The sequence below is a fragment of the Nyctereutes procyonoides genome, unplaced genomic scaffold, assembly GCF_905146905.1.
Source record: "Nyctereutes procyonoides isolate TBG_1078 unplaced genomic scaffold, NYPRO_anot_genome, whole genome shotgun sequence".
NCBI lineage: Eukaryota > Metazoa > Chordata > Mammalia > Carnivora > Canidae > Nyctereutes > Nyctereutes procyonoides.
In genome coordinates, this window is record NW_026575125.1 from 99,309,842 (window position 1) to 99,326,541 (window position 16,700).

The 16,700-nt window shown below is 39.4% G+C and overlaps 1 protein-coding gene across 2 annotated transcripts in view; it reads right to left on the reverse strand.

Moving 5' to 3' along the window:
* Window positions 1-13,532, reverse strand: part of AIFM1 (apoptosis inducing factor mitochondria associated 1) — a 32,473-nt gene extending 18,941 nt beyond the window's left edge. Inside the window, exons 1-3 of one of the 2 annotated variants that reach the window (XM_055338499.1) lie at window positions 13,305-13,532; window positions 4,864-4,994; window positions 216-315 (exon numbers count right to left, since the gene is read on the reverse strand). In XM_055338499.1, coding sequence (XP_055194474.1) covers window positions 216-315; window positions 4,864-4,994; window positions 13,305-13,410 — 337 coding nt within the window. In that variant the 5' untranslated portion in view covers window positions 13,411-13,532. Of the gene's footprint in view, window positions 1-215; window positions 316-4,863; window positions 4,995-6,188; window positions 6,332-13,304 lie in introns of both variants that reach the window. The other variant, XM_055338498.1, reaches the window with a different exon arrangement.
* Window positions 13,533-16,700: the final 3,168 nt, after the last annotated feature.

A 16,700-nucleotide genomic window follows, 5' to 3' on the forward strand; every position in this document is an offset into this window, starting at 1 on the left:
TATAGAAAACCAACCAATCGTAATCATCATTAATGACTATTCTCAAACCCAAATTCCAGTCAAATACCTTAATAAATTGCTCCCAGGCGTGGGGTAATTCCATAGTTTCTAGAGTTTACAATCTCATAGAATCATTGTGTAAGACATCTGCAAAGCATAGCACCCAAACTATTTTTAACTTGCCCCTCAAATACTGAGTCTCAAATAATACTCACCAGGTGATGTGGCCCTTTTCTGTTTCTCTTCTGGTGTTAGCCCTAACCCTGACATCCTTTCATCGTATCTTTTTTGATCATCTTTTATAGTCTTGTAGGCCTGCAGATCCAAACATGGAGAAAATTTCATCATAGAGCTAGCTCATATCATAAGTAATATCATTATCTTTCAATTAAATGAGAAGCTTTTGTCTAATGAAGTTTTTCTATGTTAAAATCACTAAGGCAAAATTATTTTCTCAAGAAAAAAATAATCGGTATATACACACTTGGTCTAGAAAGAATAAAGGTATGCAGATAAAAAGGTTCCAGTTTCAAATTTCCTTAAGCTACATGTAAAGAATTTTCCTTATATTTAAGTCTGAAGGTACAGCTAACGAAAAAAAGAAAATCATTTTATACTAGAAGAATAAAGGACTAAACTTCATTGGATTTTAAAGTTTTACCTATTTATTCAAAAGAGAGAGAGGAAAAAAAACAAGCAGGGGGAGGTGCAAAGGGAGAGGGAGAAGCAGAGTCCTTGCTAAGCAAGGAGCCTGATGTGGGGCTTGATCCCAGGATCCCAAGATTGTGACCTGAACTGAAGATAGTAGCTTAACTGACTGAGCCACCCAGGTGCCCCAGGGTTAAATTTTATAAAAAGGAGGTTTGGACCATGCTGGAAATCATGCTGTGAAACCAAGCTATACAGTTCTGGATAGGAAACTGGGACATTATGTTTTCCTGGTAGATGTCCAAAGTTTTGCTGGGTACTCCACTGCTGTCCTGAAACATGATTGCCTATATCCTAGTCTCATAGAATAACTCATCTTTCCCTTAATGGTCTATCCTTCTTCTGACACTCAATGATATTTACCAAGTGTCAGACACCTTCCTTAATCACCTATTTCAAATCTACTATCTTCTCTAGCTGTTCAACTTGAAGACAGGTCCCTTAGCATTATGACTAGTTTTTTTAAGACTTTATTTATTTATTTATTTATTTATTTATTTATTTATTTATTTATTTATGAAAGAGAGAGAGAGAGAGAGAGAGAGAAATAAAGAAAGAAAGAAAGGGAAAGGCAGAGACACAGGCAGAGGGAGAAGCAGGCTCCATGCAGGGAACCCGACGTGGGACTCCATCCTAGGTCTCCAGGATCACAGTCTGGGCTGAAGGCGACACTAAACCACTGAGCCACCCAGGCTGCCCATAATTTTGTTTTGTTTTGTTTTTTTTTTAAACATACAGCATTGGAGTTTTTTGGAGATTTAAAAAATATGGGCAAGAATGACTTGTTTTAGTTACAACACTTTTGCTCTTTTGTACCCCAAAGGCTTAACAAAACAGAAAATTAAGGCACTGATGTCAACTGAAATCCCAGATCATTAATTAATCAAAGAGAAAGTAAGGACATAAAACCTGTTTGAAGAATATTTCTATGAGCCCTTTACAGAGCAGCCCATTAGGCAGTGGGCTCTAATGAGGAACCTGGACCCTGAGACCTGCACTTAACATTTATCAGCCTGGAAATATCTAACATATAATATGAATGGATTAGAAAATTAAGCACTGAGGTGCCTGGGTGGCTCAGTCGGTTAAGTGTCTGCCTTCAGCTCAGGTCATGATCCTGGGGTCCTGGGATCGAGCCCCATGTCAGCTCCCTGCTCAGCAGAGAGCCTGCTTCTCCCTCTTCCTCTGCTGCTCCCCCTGCTTATGCTCTCTCTTTCTGTCAAATAAATAAATAAAATCTTAAAAAAAGAAAATTAAGTACTGTACATTAAAAGTGAATGGCTATTCCTTGAATTCACCACTAAATTCATAAAATTAATAAACTGAATTCAACTGATATCAATTTCAGGAAGAAAGCTTTTACCTTGCCATCAGATACTACACACGAATCCAGTATTTACCCATACCTAAAAAATTTTCTTTTAAGAAAGGAAATTTGACCTAAAAAGATGGCTTAAGCTGGTCAACATGAGTGAACAGAGAAATAAACTGGGGTCATGTTCAGACAGAGATATCCAAAAATAGCCTAGGCTCTCTTACACCTCCTAATGCCTTCACACGTGAAGGGTAAAGCAGACCAAGAAATACCTTGAGGTTTAGTGGAGAAAGGACAAAAATGAGGTTTGTCATATATTTCTATACATATATATTTATGTATCTAGCTTTTAAGTAAATATTCTGATATGAAACTGTTTATAGACATACTAAATAAAAACTTACTTTTCCCCCAAGTGTTGCTGTATTCCCAATTTGCACAGATTTCCAGTTGGTGACATGAATACATGTCAGATTAAGAAAAACTACAAATCTGTGAAAAATATCACTGAACACAACTTTTCTAAACAGATTTATATGGTGGTATTTATCTGCCATGAAGAAATTTGAAAGGAAAAAGATCATTTTGTGAGGCAATATGATTTTACCAGTTGAACAACCAGTTGAACAAGTTGGACAAAGGGCCCCAACTCTAAATCTCATTAAAAAGTTTAAAGGCCACGTAGGCCTGCTCACTGACCAATAACAGAACTGAGGTCAGAAGATCTGCCTTCGGTCCTAGAGAAAGTCACTAGAAAGAGGAGGAGGAATGCCCACATCCATGCCAATCAGGAGTTCCTATTTGCGAACTAAGCCAAAGAAGTGCTATTCAGATCAGTGCTTTTCAAACTGAGGTTGCAACCCAATGGTGGGCTATAAAATCAATTTAGTAAGGTTATAATCAGCATTAAAAAACAAATAGGAGAGAATAAAACTATCAGAGTATATCATATATCACACCTACTAAGTATTATTTTGAATTTTGTTTGAGTCTAATGTATTTGTAGTTAGATAATAGGTTGCCAGATAAAATGTAATTTTCTGTGAACTGTGGCAAAAAAATGTAAAAAAATAACTGGTTTAAAGTACAGACCTCAAAGAAACATTTTAGAAAAATGTCCCTTGTTCTTAGTTCCACTCCCTTGGTTTTGGAGGGTAGAGTGGGTGATAAAGAGATCCCAAGTCAGGAGTCCCTAAAGTAGTGTTTGTACTCAAATTAGGAACACTTCCTCATGTGAGAGAGAAGTTATGAAGGAATAGCACCGTGGATTGAATGTCTGTGTCTTCCTCCAATTCTGTGTGTTCGAAGCCCTAACTCTCAATGTGGTGGTATTTGGAGATGAGATATCTGGGAGGTGATAAAGGTTAAATAGGGGTGGGGCCTTGATCCAATAGGGCTGGTGCTCTTATAAGAATAATAAGAGACTCTCTCTCCTTCCCTCCCCTATGTGAGGACACAGAAGAAGGTGGTCAAGCCAGGAACAGAGCTTTTACCAGAACCTGAGCATGCTGACACCCTGATCTTGGACTTCTGGCATCCAGACCATAAGAAAATAAATCTCTCTTGTCTAAGCCACCCATTCTGTGTTCTTTTGTTATGGCAGTCAGGGCAGACTGACAAACAATAAATAACTTATTGCTACATCTCATCAAATCTGAACTCCTATTTTTAAGTTACCAGTTCTTGTGAGACTAAGAGCAATTTTGGAGGATAAAAACCTAAGTGACCTCAGATCACATTTTAAATGATGTAAAACCTAATATAAAACTTTACAGAATGGTTCAATAACAGTGGTAGGTAGACAAAAGCTTATCATTTAACCTGAAACCACTATAATCTAGTAGCTTTACTATTACCAGTGTTGGATAAACACAGAGGGCAATGAGGCATTTAAGTGAATGGCTTGAGAGGAACTTGTGCTGTGGAGGTATTTCCAAGGCGGAAGAAAGCAACAGTGACTCGTGGCTCTGACTTGAGGCCTGGCATCAAGAAATTTGCCTGGCCAGCTCTGTGAAGGCCATCCAACTCTGGTACAGCAACATAAACCAGAGGTTTAATAGGTTTCAGCTGTTACAAACATATCAGATGCAAACACTTTACACCTATTTTTGAATGAATGGGGTGGAACTGATGGCAAAAGTCAAGAGCTAGGAAATGGAAAGGTAAAGAATCAGAGGGTAGTATTTAAATTGTGAATGAGAGGCATTTACAAAAGCAGTCGACATGAACGTGTTAGCTTATACCACTTCAGCCACTAGTTTGACCAAATTAGAGATTACAAAAGGGACACTGCCAAATGAATTTACTTTGAAATAGAGGCTGGGGGTGGATGGGGAGAGTACTGTAATTTTGTGGCTTTTTGGACCTCCTCAGAAGCATTCAATAAAATGCCTTTTCACAATAAAAGTGGGGTTATTTCTGACAAAACACAAAAATTAAGTTTTACCTAGAATGATCCAAAATGGATGGCATTCAAGCTACTTTTACTTGCTTATTCAATATTTACTCTTTGAGACTATCTTGTTAGGTATGCAGCACTAAAGCACAATATAATTTAGCATCTTAAAAAAGGGTTATGAACTTGGTGAAAGTTTCAAAGGAAGGGTTAATGATGAGGATTTAAAATAATCATTAAATGTATGGCTTTAGATATATCTGGTAGGACTTCAACAGTTTGAAAGATGAGGTCTGAGGGCTCCCTAGTGACTGACAATGTCCCTTTAATAAATACCTAGAAAGCACATGCTGTGATATTTCATTATATTCTAATGGATCAAGTTTTCATTAGTGCCATGGTCTCACCCCCCACCCCAAAATATATTTTAGTGTAAGCATCTTACATAATAAACTCCTGCCCCAGTGACTGTTGCTCCTACAATTAAGAAGTATACTAGGCTGCTGCCATCTTTCACAGAAGCACCTGTAGACGCTAGTGATCTAGAAGGGGATCCTAGATGATCACACTGCACGACTGTAGGTAAAGATAAGGCCAAGAAAGAAACAAAAGGAAATAGAAAAAGCACTAAGCATTAATGAAGAAACATTCCACACAAAGGCAGGGAAGCATTTTTCGTTACCCTGTGCTTAAAAAAGAAAAAAGTGCTGCTCCAGGACTGGAAGAGGATGTGTACTTCCTCAGAGTCTGTTATCGGCCAGAGCTCCCCTACTTCTGACTCTGGGTTGATTCACAAGTGGCAAAAACTGTCTCTTTGTGCATTTGGGAGTCAGGTCAGGGAATGACAATCTAGGTAACTTTAAGTCATTTTCATCTCCCTGTTTTTATAATCTAGTGACCAAGGAACAAAGATAATTTCACCATCTTACCAATGTGGAAAAAACATTGTAATGGCATCCAACCATTCACTCTTGGGGAGTGAAACAAACAGCTTCCTTCAATCAAGGGTATTACTAAGTGTTATCTAAGTTGGTTCACTCAACCTTATGTGATCCAATTTTAGATGATCTGCTTAGTCACAGTAAACTTTGCCAAGTTAAAAAAAACACCCACAGAATAATTCCTCTGTGGCCAACTAAGCCAATCAGAGTTCATTTAAGGAGATATAACTGTTAATATCACATAGCATTTAAAACTGTATTTCTCACCTCACACAAATTCCATTCTAAAATTGTAGATCTTAGGCCAACTAACTTCCATAATTTAGTCTTTGGGTGAGATTCTTTGGGTGAGATTCAGGGATAGTTCTCCTTTTAGGAACATTTAATATTTTGGATTGAAAGCTGTTGTTGTTTTTTAATGTCTATCCCAAGCTGAGGAAGAAGTATTTGACAAATGGGTCAAAATCAAATATTGTGCTAAGGAGCTGCAATGCATTCTGACCTATTCACAGGTTAGTGTGTCATATCCAAGAGAATGGGTACAATATTGTGTATTAGTCCAATCTAAGAGAACACAGTAGCTTTCAAGTAATGAGTAAAAAGACAAGTGAAAAGAGCAAAGCTAATCGACACGAGATTAAAGTTCCGTCATTCCCAAATTGGCTCTCCCAGGATTATTAAACAGTAGGCACTTTAAAGAAGGCTCTTTGGAAATTTTTCCAAAAGAAGAAAGGGGAATTAGTTGCAAAAGTGTTAAAGCAGAGTAGTACTGAGTCTACTAATGGGAGCTGTTTGGCAGCTTCTTCACACAAGCTGCTTTTCTACTTACATATGCACCAGCTCCTATTGTTGATAAGCCCACAATAAGGACTAACACAGAATTATCGATTTTGCCCCCTGATGCACCAGAGCTAGCCATTTGTCTTGCCATCTGGAGTTCTAGAGGAACATGCCATCGCTGGAACAAGTTGCCTAAGGAACACAATTTATTAAGACACACACACACATACAAAAATAAAATAGTTAATACATGTTTATGACGAGAGGTCAGTGCATTGTACAAGTAAAGGCTTAACTGCCCAATGGGCTGCATGATGCTCACTGTTAAATGACCAAGAAAAAAAAAACTCATCAAAACTGTACAAATACTACAGGTATTAGAATCTACACACTTAAATTGTTGGGGTTTTTAAATAAGAGTATAATTTAATGCTGCCACAGAAGAAATTTATAGCTTCCAGAAAAGATAATGAAAAACAAATGGGACCTTCTCTGATTGACTTATTTCACTCGGCACTGAGGGGGCACTTGATAGGATGAGCACTGGGTGTTATTCTATATGTTGGCAAATTGAACACCAATAAAAAATAAATTTATAAAAAAAGAAAGAAAAACAAATGGGCAGTTCATCAAAAACCCTTCTCTCTTCACATTCTCACTATAAATGAAGTAAACACAGAGAGATGACTGAATAGGTACAAAAAGTTAACTGTAGGCTGCCTAGGGCATTATAACCACCACTTAAGGAGTAATTTAAATGGCTGGCTCAAACCTTGCACAAAATAATAAAGCCCTGCAACACAACCTAACCAGGACACAGTTCATTTTTTTGTGAAAGGTGATGTGTCCTGGAAGACAGAAATGTTAAAGCACAAAATAAGAAATAAAAGGATTTTTTAAGTGGGTATATCTTTTCCAAAGAACTAAAGAACTTCAGGTTTTAAAATATTTTTAAAATATTTTTTAGAATGATGAAATTTAAAATATCAACTACTTGGCTCTTAGTCCTCCAAAATAATGCAAAAATTATGTTGATGTAAAACTCTGTATGTCCATGTAATTATCTGATAATTATAACAACTCTCATACATGGAAAAAAAGGAAGGTCTCAGTACCTTCTCTGCTTATGATAGTCCTCATGTTGACTACTGACCTTGAGCAGGGGGTTGCAATTTTTTTCTGTAAAGGACCAGACAGTAAAGATTTTCAGCTTTGCAGGCCATACAGTCTCTGCTGCTGTTGCACAAAAGCAGCCACAGACAATGTATATGTGGGCACGTATGAATGGGCTCGACCATTTTCTAATAAAACTTTATGAGCACTAAAGTGTGAAGTTTAAATAATTTTCACGTGTCACAAAACAGTTATTTTTAGTTTTTTTTCAGCCATTTAAGAAAATGTAAAAACCAATCTTAGTTCAAGGTGCATGCATACAAAAGCATGTGGGTTGGGCCTATGGGCTGCAAATTGCCAATGTAGATCCAGGGCAGTGGTTCTAAACCTGGAGCATGCATCAGAATCCTCTGCAAAGTTTGTTAAAACACAGATGACCAGACCCACTCCCAGAGTTTCTGAGTCAGGAGATCTAGAATGGGGGGGGGGGCTCAAGAATTTGCATTTTTAACAGGTTCCCAGGTGATGCTTATGCTGCTGGTCTGCACTTCTAGAACCAGCGGTCTAGAGGCAGATTCCTGGTCTGACCAGGCTTTAAAAGACAACAGAATGGGCACTGGTTGTAGCATCTCATATAAGAAATATGGAGCTTCCCTCCTTGCTTCTACAATTTCAGGGCACGGAAGAGTAAAAAAAGGTCCAAATCAGGTCTGCAGTCTCTTACCTGAAATCCTTAGGAACACGTGTATTCCAGAACTCAGAACTGTTTAAGTATACAGCATATATATCATACAGTAAATAACGCCCAGCACAGAAAAGGGCAGCAACCCACAGTCACACACATTAATGTTTCCATGAAAAATTTCAGAGTGGGATGAACAGAAGATTATAAGCAGCCTTTCACTCCAGTTTGGGTCAGGTTTCACTGGCAAATGAGTCCTAAAAACCTGATTTTTAGTCTTATTGATTCTTGAATTATACATAAGAGACTATAAACCTACACCCTTAGAAGTGGAAATGCATTTTTCTTTACCGTTTTTATTTCTTACCTGCTTTAGAATCCTTCATCATATGAAAAAAATGGTTTATATTTGGAAATAACAAATCATGAATATAAAAACGTGCAAGAGTAGTGTATCTCATATGGGCAAGCTTTTGATTTTCAGAAACCCATAAAATGATTAAGCACCAGAAGTAGAAACTGACAACTCCCAGAGCTTAGTAAATGAAATTGGGTAGAAAAAAATTCCACGTGGTTTAGTTAAACAAATCTAGTTGTGTCCCCCACCTCCACCCCAAGTTCATTTACTGAAAATAAGTTGTTTAAAACAATTTCCATTTATTATCCCTCTAGAAGATCCCACATCCAGATGTAACAACTTTGTTTTAATGTGATACTAATGTGTTCACTCTGTTTTTGCTGGCTTTTCACAAACTGATAAAACAAAGAATGTAGATTTGGGAAAGTTCAGCAGTTTTTGCCTTGATTTGCCAAAAAAGACACTTAAAAGTAAATTAATTTTTTAAAAAGTAAATTGGATAACATTTAAACTACTTCCTGAAAAGAAATGTAATATACTATTATTATTAACAAACCAAATTTTTACATACCTCCCAAAAGACTTTAATTTTGCAAGAGTGTGGTAAGTATTGTATGGATGTTTATATTTCCTTTTCCCTCCCTCCCCCACCGCCCCTAGTTTCCTTTTACCCATAAAATTACTCCTACACCTTTCCCTCGTATCTTCAAAATTTTAGGAAACTTTACATCGTGGCCAAACATGTCTTTTCACTTGTCTTGCTAAGGTGAGAAGCCAACTTACTCCTTGACTTATGGCACCAGTGTGTTTTAGATTTTCCTTGAGATTTTCTGCAATCAGACCACACAAAGTGGTAACACTTTCTTCTTCACACTCGGGATTCAATTTTTTTTTATTTGATGCATCTATATTATGATTGCCATTGTAGCAATAATCAGCACCTCTATCATATAATTATTTCTTTTTGGTCGCTGGAATAATTAAGGTCTAGAATCTTAGCAAGTCTGATTAGAATACAATATTGTCTATATTCACTATATTGTTCAAGGATTTGATTCTTGAATTGTTGTTACAATTGTATTTAGTGCCTAACACACAGTAGGTGTTTGCTCAATAAATATTTGTTGAACCAATTAATGCAGGAAGGAAAGAAACTCCTTCCAATTCTACAATAAGTACTGAACAATCGATGAATTCTTTGCAAAGAAGTTTAGCCAGATCTCATATATTTCAGGTTGCTTAATAATAAATTAGTAACCTCAAATACTATAGACTAGCATTAGAATAGTACCTAAATCAGCAAGTTCATTTCTGTAGATTTAATAATCTCTTGTTTTTTCATACTCCCAGAAAGCCTTTTCCAGAAACACATCCAAAAAACTGAAGCTCCTAGGGCTCTCAAATTGTTAAGAAGTCCACATGCTCTTGAGTCTTGTTTTCTGAATGTCAAACTGACTTTTCTAACATGGATAAAACACAAGACAGGACAAGCCTACACGATCTGTCCACTGTAACTAGGTACCTCTTTGTAAAGAATGCAACAACTATTTCCCTTCATCAGCTCGCTCATTTTTCTTTAGCATTAACCCCTGCTGTTATTTTAGATGAATCATAGTAGTAATAACTAGACAGTAGTGTGAACCACACTGAATAAAGGCACCAGAGGAAAAATGACAAAAAAGAAATCTCACTCTGTTCTGCAAAGTCCTTCACGTTACTAGGGTTCGGCCACTGAGAATCTATCACATGCTAGAGACTATTCAAAGCGCTGAGGACACAAAAATAAATAGGACATAATCTCTGGCCTCAGGTAGTGCATGGTATAGGATGGGACAATGGCTGTCACTATTCTGAGTATCAGAAAATGGACTTAAAACAAACCATGAGACTCAAGGTTGCTCAGTTTGTTTAAGCCTTAACAAAGTATTTCCCAAATTGCCTGATCATAAGAATTACATCAAGGACCTGTTAAAATATAAATTCCCAGGGCTGTCTCTAGGTCATTCTCATTCAGTAGGTTTGGGGCCAGCCCTCCACTTGTTTCACAAGATCAGACAGCTTTGGGAAACATGATCTAGAAAAAAAGTTACACGATGCAGCAACACCCTTAAAATGTTAGAAAATATAACTTATTATCTGGATGCAGAAAAGGCTGACTTTCCACAGATTTTTCTCCTGGAAAGCTTTGCCTCAGCCGAAAAAGTGGGGAAAGGCTCAACTTCTAGGCTTCTAGGCTTTGGGGGAAAAAAGTATCATTTGGCAGTTCTCAAGAAGTCTGGATCTTTGCCCACAAGGAGTCCAGCTTCCTTTTTAAGGAGGTGAGAAGGATTCCGAATAGAGAAAAATGTTCAAACATTTAACCCTCGGGTCAGGGGTCGGTGATCACTTTGATCACATGGGCAGCACAATGTTTGGTAACCAAATAATATACTACAGAACAGAAGATACCTATTACCTAACCTATCTGCTCCTCAGTGCCAAATGCAGACATAAAATAGTCACAATTAATTGCCTTCAATCGGTTCTGGAAAGAGAGCATCCAAATAAAATAAATAAATAATTACAATCATGTTTTTTTTATTTTTTTAAAGATTTATTTATTTATTCAGAGAGAGAGAGAGAGAGAGAGAGAGAGAGAGAGAGAGAGAGAGGCAGAGACACAGGCAGAGGGAGAAGCAGGCTCCATGCAGGCAGCCTGACGTGGGACTCGATCCTGAGTCCTCAGGATCACACCCCGGGCTGCAGGCGGCGCTAAACCGCTGTGCCACCGGGGCTGCCCAACAATCATGGTTTTAAGGCAAAAGGCAGCATATAATGAAAATGAATCTGACAATGGTGACAGATGTGGATGAGGTCACTTTAAGATGGGTGTCAAGTGGGCCGCCCAGTGGCTCAGCGGTTTAGCGCCGCCTTCAGCCCAGGGCCTAATCCTGGAGACCCAGGATCTGATCGAGTCCCTGCATGGCGCCTGCTTCTCCCTCTGCCTGTGTCTCTGCCTCTCTCAATCTCTCTGTCTCATGAATAAAAAAATAAAACATTAAAAAAAAGATGGGTGTCAAGTTTGCTAACATCCTGACAAAGAATTGGGGATGGGAGGAGAAAGGGGAAAACCGAGGAGAAATGGCACATAAAAAAAGAGGGCCTCTCCTCTACCTATGCAAAAACACACAGGAGATGCTATGATGTGAAAAAGAAATCAATTATAAACAATTAGTAATCAAGCTACAAAACAGGGCTAATTCCTACAATAACAGAATCATTTCTTTTTTAAATTGTAACCCCACCCCGCCCATTTTTAAAGGCGTATGATGTTGTACTGTGGAGCTTGGCCAAAGGACAGTAAGTGTATAGAAAGAGATGGATAGGTATGTCAAGAAGTCAGAATATATTCTACAGACTGCCTTTAAACAAAATAATGCAATGGAAGAAACCATTTTGAGTCTGCATTTTTCAGGAGTTCTAATATCACCAACCACCTTCAAATATCTAATAAATCAGTTTAGCTTTGCGGATCCATATTATTTAAATAAGAACTTTTGGTTAGACTTCAGAGTGCTGGTAAAAGTTGTGAATTGTAAGCAAAATAAGTACACAAAGTTTGAAAGGCTAGTATGGATGATAATCTTCAGCTTACCAAAGTTTCTGTGTAAATTTCTATACAACTTACATGGAGCACTATCATTTCAATGCATAAAACCCATACAGATTATACATAGGCAGGGTGTTAGTTTACAAGCTAAGGCAGAGGTTTTTAAGTTCCAAGAGCAATTTGTTTCAGGATATGTCTTCAGGAAGACAAATTAGGAAATGCTTTCATGAGGCATAGCAACTGAAAAAAAACTTTTTAAATGCACATTTGCAAATACTCTAACATTTTAAGGGAAATATTTTCCACATTTTATTTTTAAAGCATCCAGAAGGTGGTTCCACATTGGAAAGGCCTCCAAGGATAACCTCTGATGTAGCAAATGTGAGTGTCCTAGGTGGTCATTCAAAAACAGATATTTAAAAATCCAGCATTTCCTACAGGTGGATAATTCATTATCCCCATTAAGTTGTGCAGGCTGAAAATGAGCAAGCTCAAGACATGCTCAGATAAGTTCATGGAAATCTCATGCACAGTGTGCTAAAGGGGAATTGGGTGTATTGGTGTATTCTTAACTTTTTGAGGTCAAAATTTAGGAAGCACATGGAGTTGTGGCAAGTGGATTAGGGGCATAAAGACTGGCAAACTATCCTTTGCTCCACCTATTAGTTAGGTATGTGACCTTGGGCAAATAATTTCACCTCTCTGTGTCTCTGTTTATTATCTATAAAGTGAGTGGGTTGAACTTTACCACAAAATCTCTTCCAGCTTTAAAATCTGGTGAAACAACTTCACGAAGGGCAAATACAATGTTCTCTGCAAACTGTTTCTTTGAAGCCATAAAGACTATCAAGAATAACACGGACCAGACATTTCAAATTAATTCTGGGTCGACTCTCCTGGTGTCTGGCGCACAACCGACTGGCTCCTTACTTGAACCGCACTGTTTCTCTTTCACAGGGCACTCAAATATATGGATCTCATCTGGGGTTTGGAAAGTAGAACAGGTAATATCCTCATTCACAGAAAGAATTAAGGCATTGGGCTTAAATGCCTTGTTTCAAGTCTCACAATCGGCAAATGACAAAGTCTACTTGACCTCATTGCTCTAAAAAGGCAGACTGGGGGTGGCCGGGAGGTGGTATTGGACAATACGAGACAGGCAGCTCTTCTGTTATCTCTGAACAGCAAACCCTCCCAGGAAAAGGCCCCAAGCGGACTACTGGGTTCAAATCCCTTGAAGGTCAGGTCAGCACAGCTCGCGAAACTCATGGTTTGGATCCCGCCAATTCAGAATTCACGCGGCTGTGAGCGGGTTAAATTTTTCCCGGGGAGGAGGCAGGGGGAGGGCTGTGAGGCGCAGGGAGCCTATGGAACCCAGGCCCTTGGTCTGCGAGGTCGGGATTGCCTGGGATGGGTCAGTCACCTGGGAGCCGGTTCCGCTGCCTCGGGCCTCGGACGCACACTGTCCGCACCAAGGGCGCCAGCTTCTGCTTGAAAGCACCTGCTGCCAGGCTTCCACACCGGAACATCTCGGCAACCGCTACTCTGTACCTTCTCCTTTCCTTTCTTCTCACGGACCGACTGATGGGCCAAACACCGCGGGCCGGGCCAGTTCCCCTCTCAGCTCCCTTCACACGCACTCTACGCAGGCTCCTCCTCCCAGCCCCGGGAGGGCATTGGACAGTTAAGCCGGCCGCTAGAGCAGGGGAGAGGAAGAGCGACTGGAGCCCTACTGCGCAGGCGTAATACTCAGCGCGCCCTGAGATTGGCTCGTACGGCGAGAGATTTGCGCACGCGCCTAGCTGCCCGCCCTGTTGCAAAGAACCCGGCGGGAGGTGTTTGCAGGTTTCCACGGCTTGGTGGTAGCGTTTTCCGCTGAGCAAGTTTGGAAAGCTGTCGGAGGAGAGAGCCGTGAGGCCGCCTTGCTTGGCGGTTGTGGCCAGTGCGGCCCCGGTGTCGATGGCGGGAACTGATAACAGCACCTCACCAAGCTTGGCCGTAGCACCGCGTTTTGTTCTTCTATTTTAGGCTACGAACTATTAGGTACACTAAGCCTTCCGGATTCTCCGGCTGTAGTCCACTTCCAGTCTTTCCATGGGTCCAGGCCAGAGTACCTAGCTTCCAGATTCGGAGTGGACTTCTGCCCTTCACAAATTGCTGGCACTTTCCCACCCAGCCCCTTTTTCTAGGAGAAGTAATCATTCCGTTCTTTCCCCATATCGTTTTTATATTGTGCAATTCTATTCCTAGATGCTGTACCAGGTGCTGCGTATAGTCTCCTACTATTAAGGCTTCTGTGCTTGAAAGCAAGGATGCTGGCAAAAAGTTTTTTTGCTTTGCAGAGAAATGCTAAGCAGGACCTTCGAGTTGTGGGAGGAGTAGGGTGAGGGGCTGAGTGTAAAGAGGTGTTTTGATTCTCCCAACTGTAAGCTAAATTGGAAATAAATTTTTGGCTCTTGCAAAACATAGTCATATGCCTTTTTTGAAGTTTGGAGTTATATATTCATTTAACACGTATTTACTGAGCACTTGCCACTTGAACTATACTATGAGAGGGGTTCTGGGGCATGTGGAAAGTATAGGAAGTAGTCACTAGTTGGGGAGATGACATATACTATCATTTAAATAATACAGAATGTCTCACTCAGTGCCAGAGCAAGAGAAAAGTGTATAGGATGGAGTAGCTAAGGAAGGACTTCATAAAAGTATTACTTGAGCTGTGCTGTCTGGAGGGATGAATAGTAAAATTTAAATAGACAGTAGAGGCGGAGGAATGACATTTCAGATGGTGAATACACTGGGACCAAAGGTAATATTTTTGGTGGTTAGGCACCCCTTGACTTTAGATCCAGTCTTGCCCGGTTGAATCCTGGTTCTACCACTTGGGCAAATTGCTTAACTCTCTGCCTCACTTTCCTCATCTACCAATCTCCTAGAGTTGTTAAGAAGATTAAATGAGCTCATAGTTGTCAAGTATCTTAAAGGAAGCACCATGCTGTTTAAAAGGCTTAGAGGTATAAAACAAGTAAACCAACCCCCCAGCACGTTTTTTGGGACAATGGCAAAGAATACATACTAGTAAATAGATAAGGGCACGCTAATCTGGTGGGGCCAGATCTGACCCCGCAAAAGAGTTTGGCCCTAATCATGTAGGTGATGAAGTTATTATTATTTGTTTCTGTGGAATAGGGATAGAGAATGAAATCACAAAGTCCTTGTTTTAGGAAGTTTAACTCAGGAAGCAGTTTTAATTGGGTGAAAATGATCTAGGGTTCTCTTACTCATTACAAATAATATTCAGAAGTACAAATAATGGGTGACTTTTTAGGGCTGTTTAGGGACATAATTATTGAAAATATCATTTCTTCAATATGGTAAAATTATATGTATTTAATATATTAAAAGGCCTTACAGACGTTGATATTTATTGCCATTTCTAGAAGCTAATAACAATAATAATCATGGAATACACAATCATATCTGTTGGTGAAAGAGACTTTGGAACACACTGTCACAATCATGATGATCAGGTGCCTATGAAAACAGCTGGGTAGGGACACCTGGGTGGCTCAGTGGTTGAGTGTCTGCCTTTGGTTCAGGTCGTGATCCAGGGGTCCTGGGATTGAGTCCCGCATCAGGCTCTTTGCAGAGAGCCTGCTTTTCTCTCTGCCTATGTCTCTGCCTCTCTGTGTCTTTCATGAATGAATGAATAAATAAATAAATAAAATCTTTTAAAAAGAGAGAAAATGGCTGGGTATATTTGAAAGGCATTTAGTGATGCACAATTAACACAAAGAAAAGGTGCTGTATAGCACATTTATTTTTGCAATAGGTGCAATGAAGTACTTAAAAAAAACATATTTAGTGGGACCTGGGTGGCTCAGTCATTTAAGCGTCTGCCTTTGGCTCAGGCCATGATCTCATGGTCCTGGCATCGAGCCCTGCATGGGCCTCTCTGCTCAGCTGGGAGTTGGATTCTTCCTCTCACTATCCCTCTATGATCTCTCTCTCTCTCTTCCTCTCTCTCTCTCAAATATATAAAATATTTGAAAAAAAATCTCTTTATTTTTAAAAAGATTTTATTTCTTTATTCATGAGAGACACACACAGAGAGAAGCAGAGACATAGGCAGAGGGAGAAGCAGGCTCCATGCAGGAGCCTGATGTGGGACTCGATCCCGGGAACCTGGGATCATGCCCTGAGCCAAAGGCTGATGCTCGACTGCTGAGCCACCCAGGCGTACCTGAAAAAAATCTCTTTAATTAAAAATTGTATTTCATCATGTTTTTTTTTTTTGCAAAAGCAATATACACACAACAAATGAACTCCAAAAGTATAAGTGGAATTTCTCCAAAACTTCATCCCACACAGGTAACGAGCACTTTTTATTAGGGCATGGTGCCCATTTTGAGATACCATATTTCCAGCAATCAATGTTTCCACCTTACGACTATAAACTCTTGGACTCAGTGACAAGTTTTTGCTGGAAGTGCATAAATAAATGTACTTCTCTAAATAGTCTTATGCAGATGTAACTTCTTTTATATCTCTCAGAAAGCATTGATTCTGGGATGAGTTGGCAGAGCTTCTTTCCACTGTACCTATTGGATATGCCTAATTAATAGTTACCCCTCCCCTTTTATAACTACTCTTCTGTAGATAATGATCACCAGGAGCATTGTAAATACAGAGGAGAATGATGCAGCAAACTTTATTTAGACATCAGCCAATCAAAAAACCAAAATACTATACAGTGAAGATTGCTATTCATACTGTACAACAGTAGCTGGTATTCATCATGATGACCTTGGATTAGCCA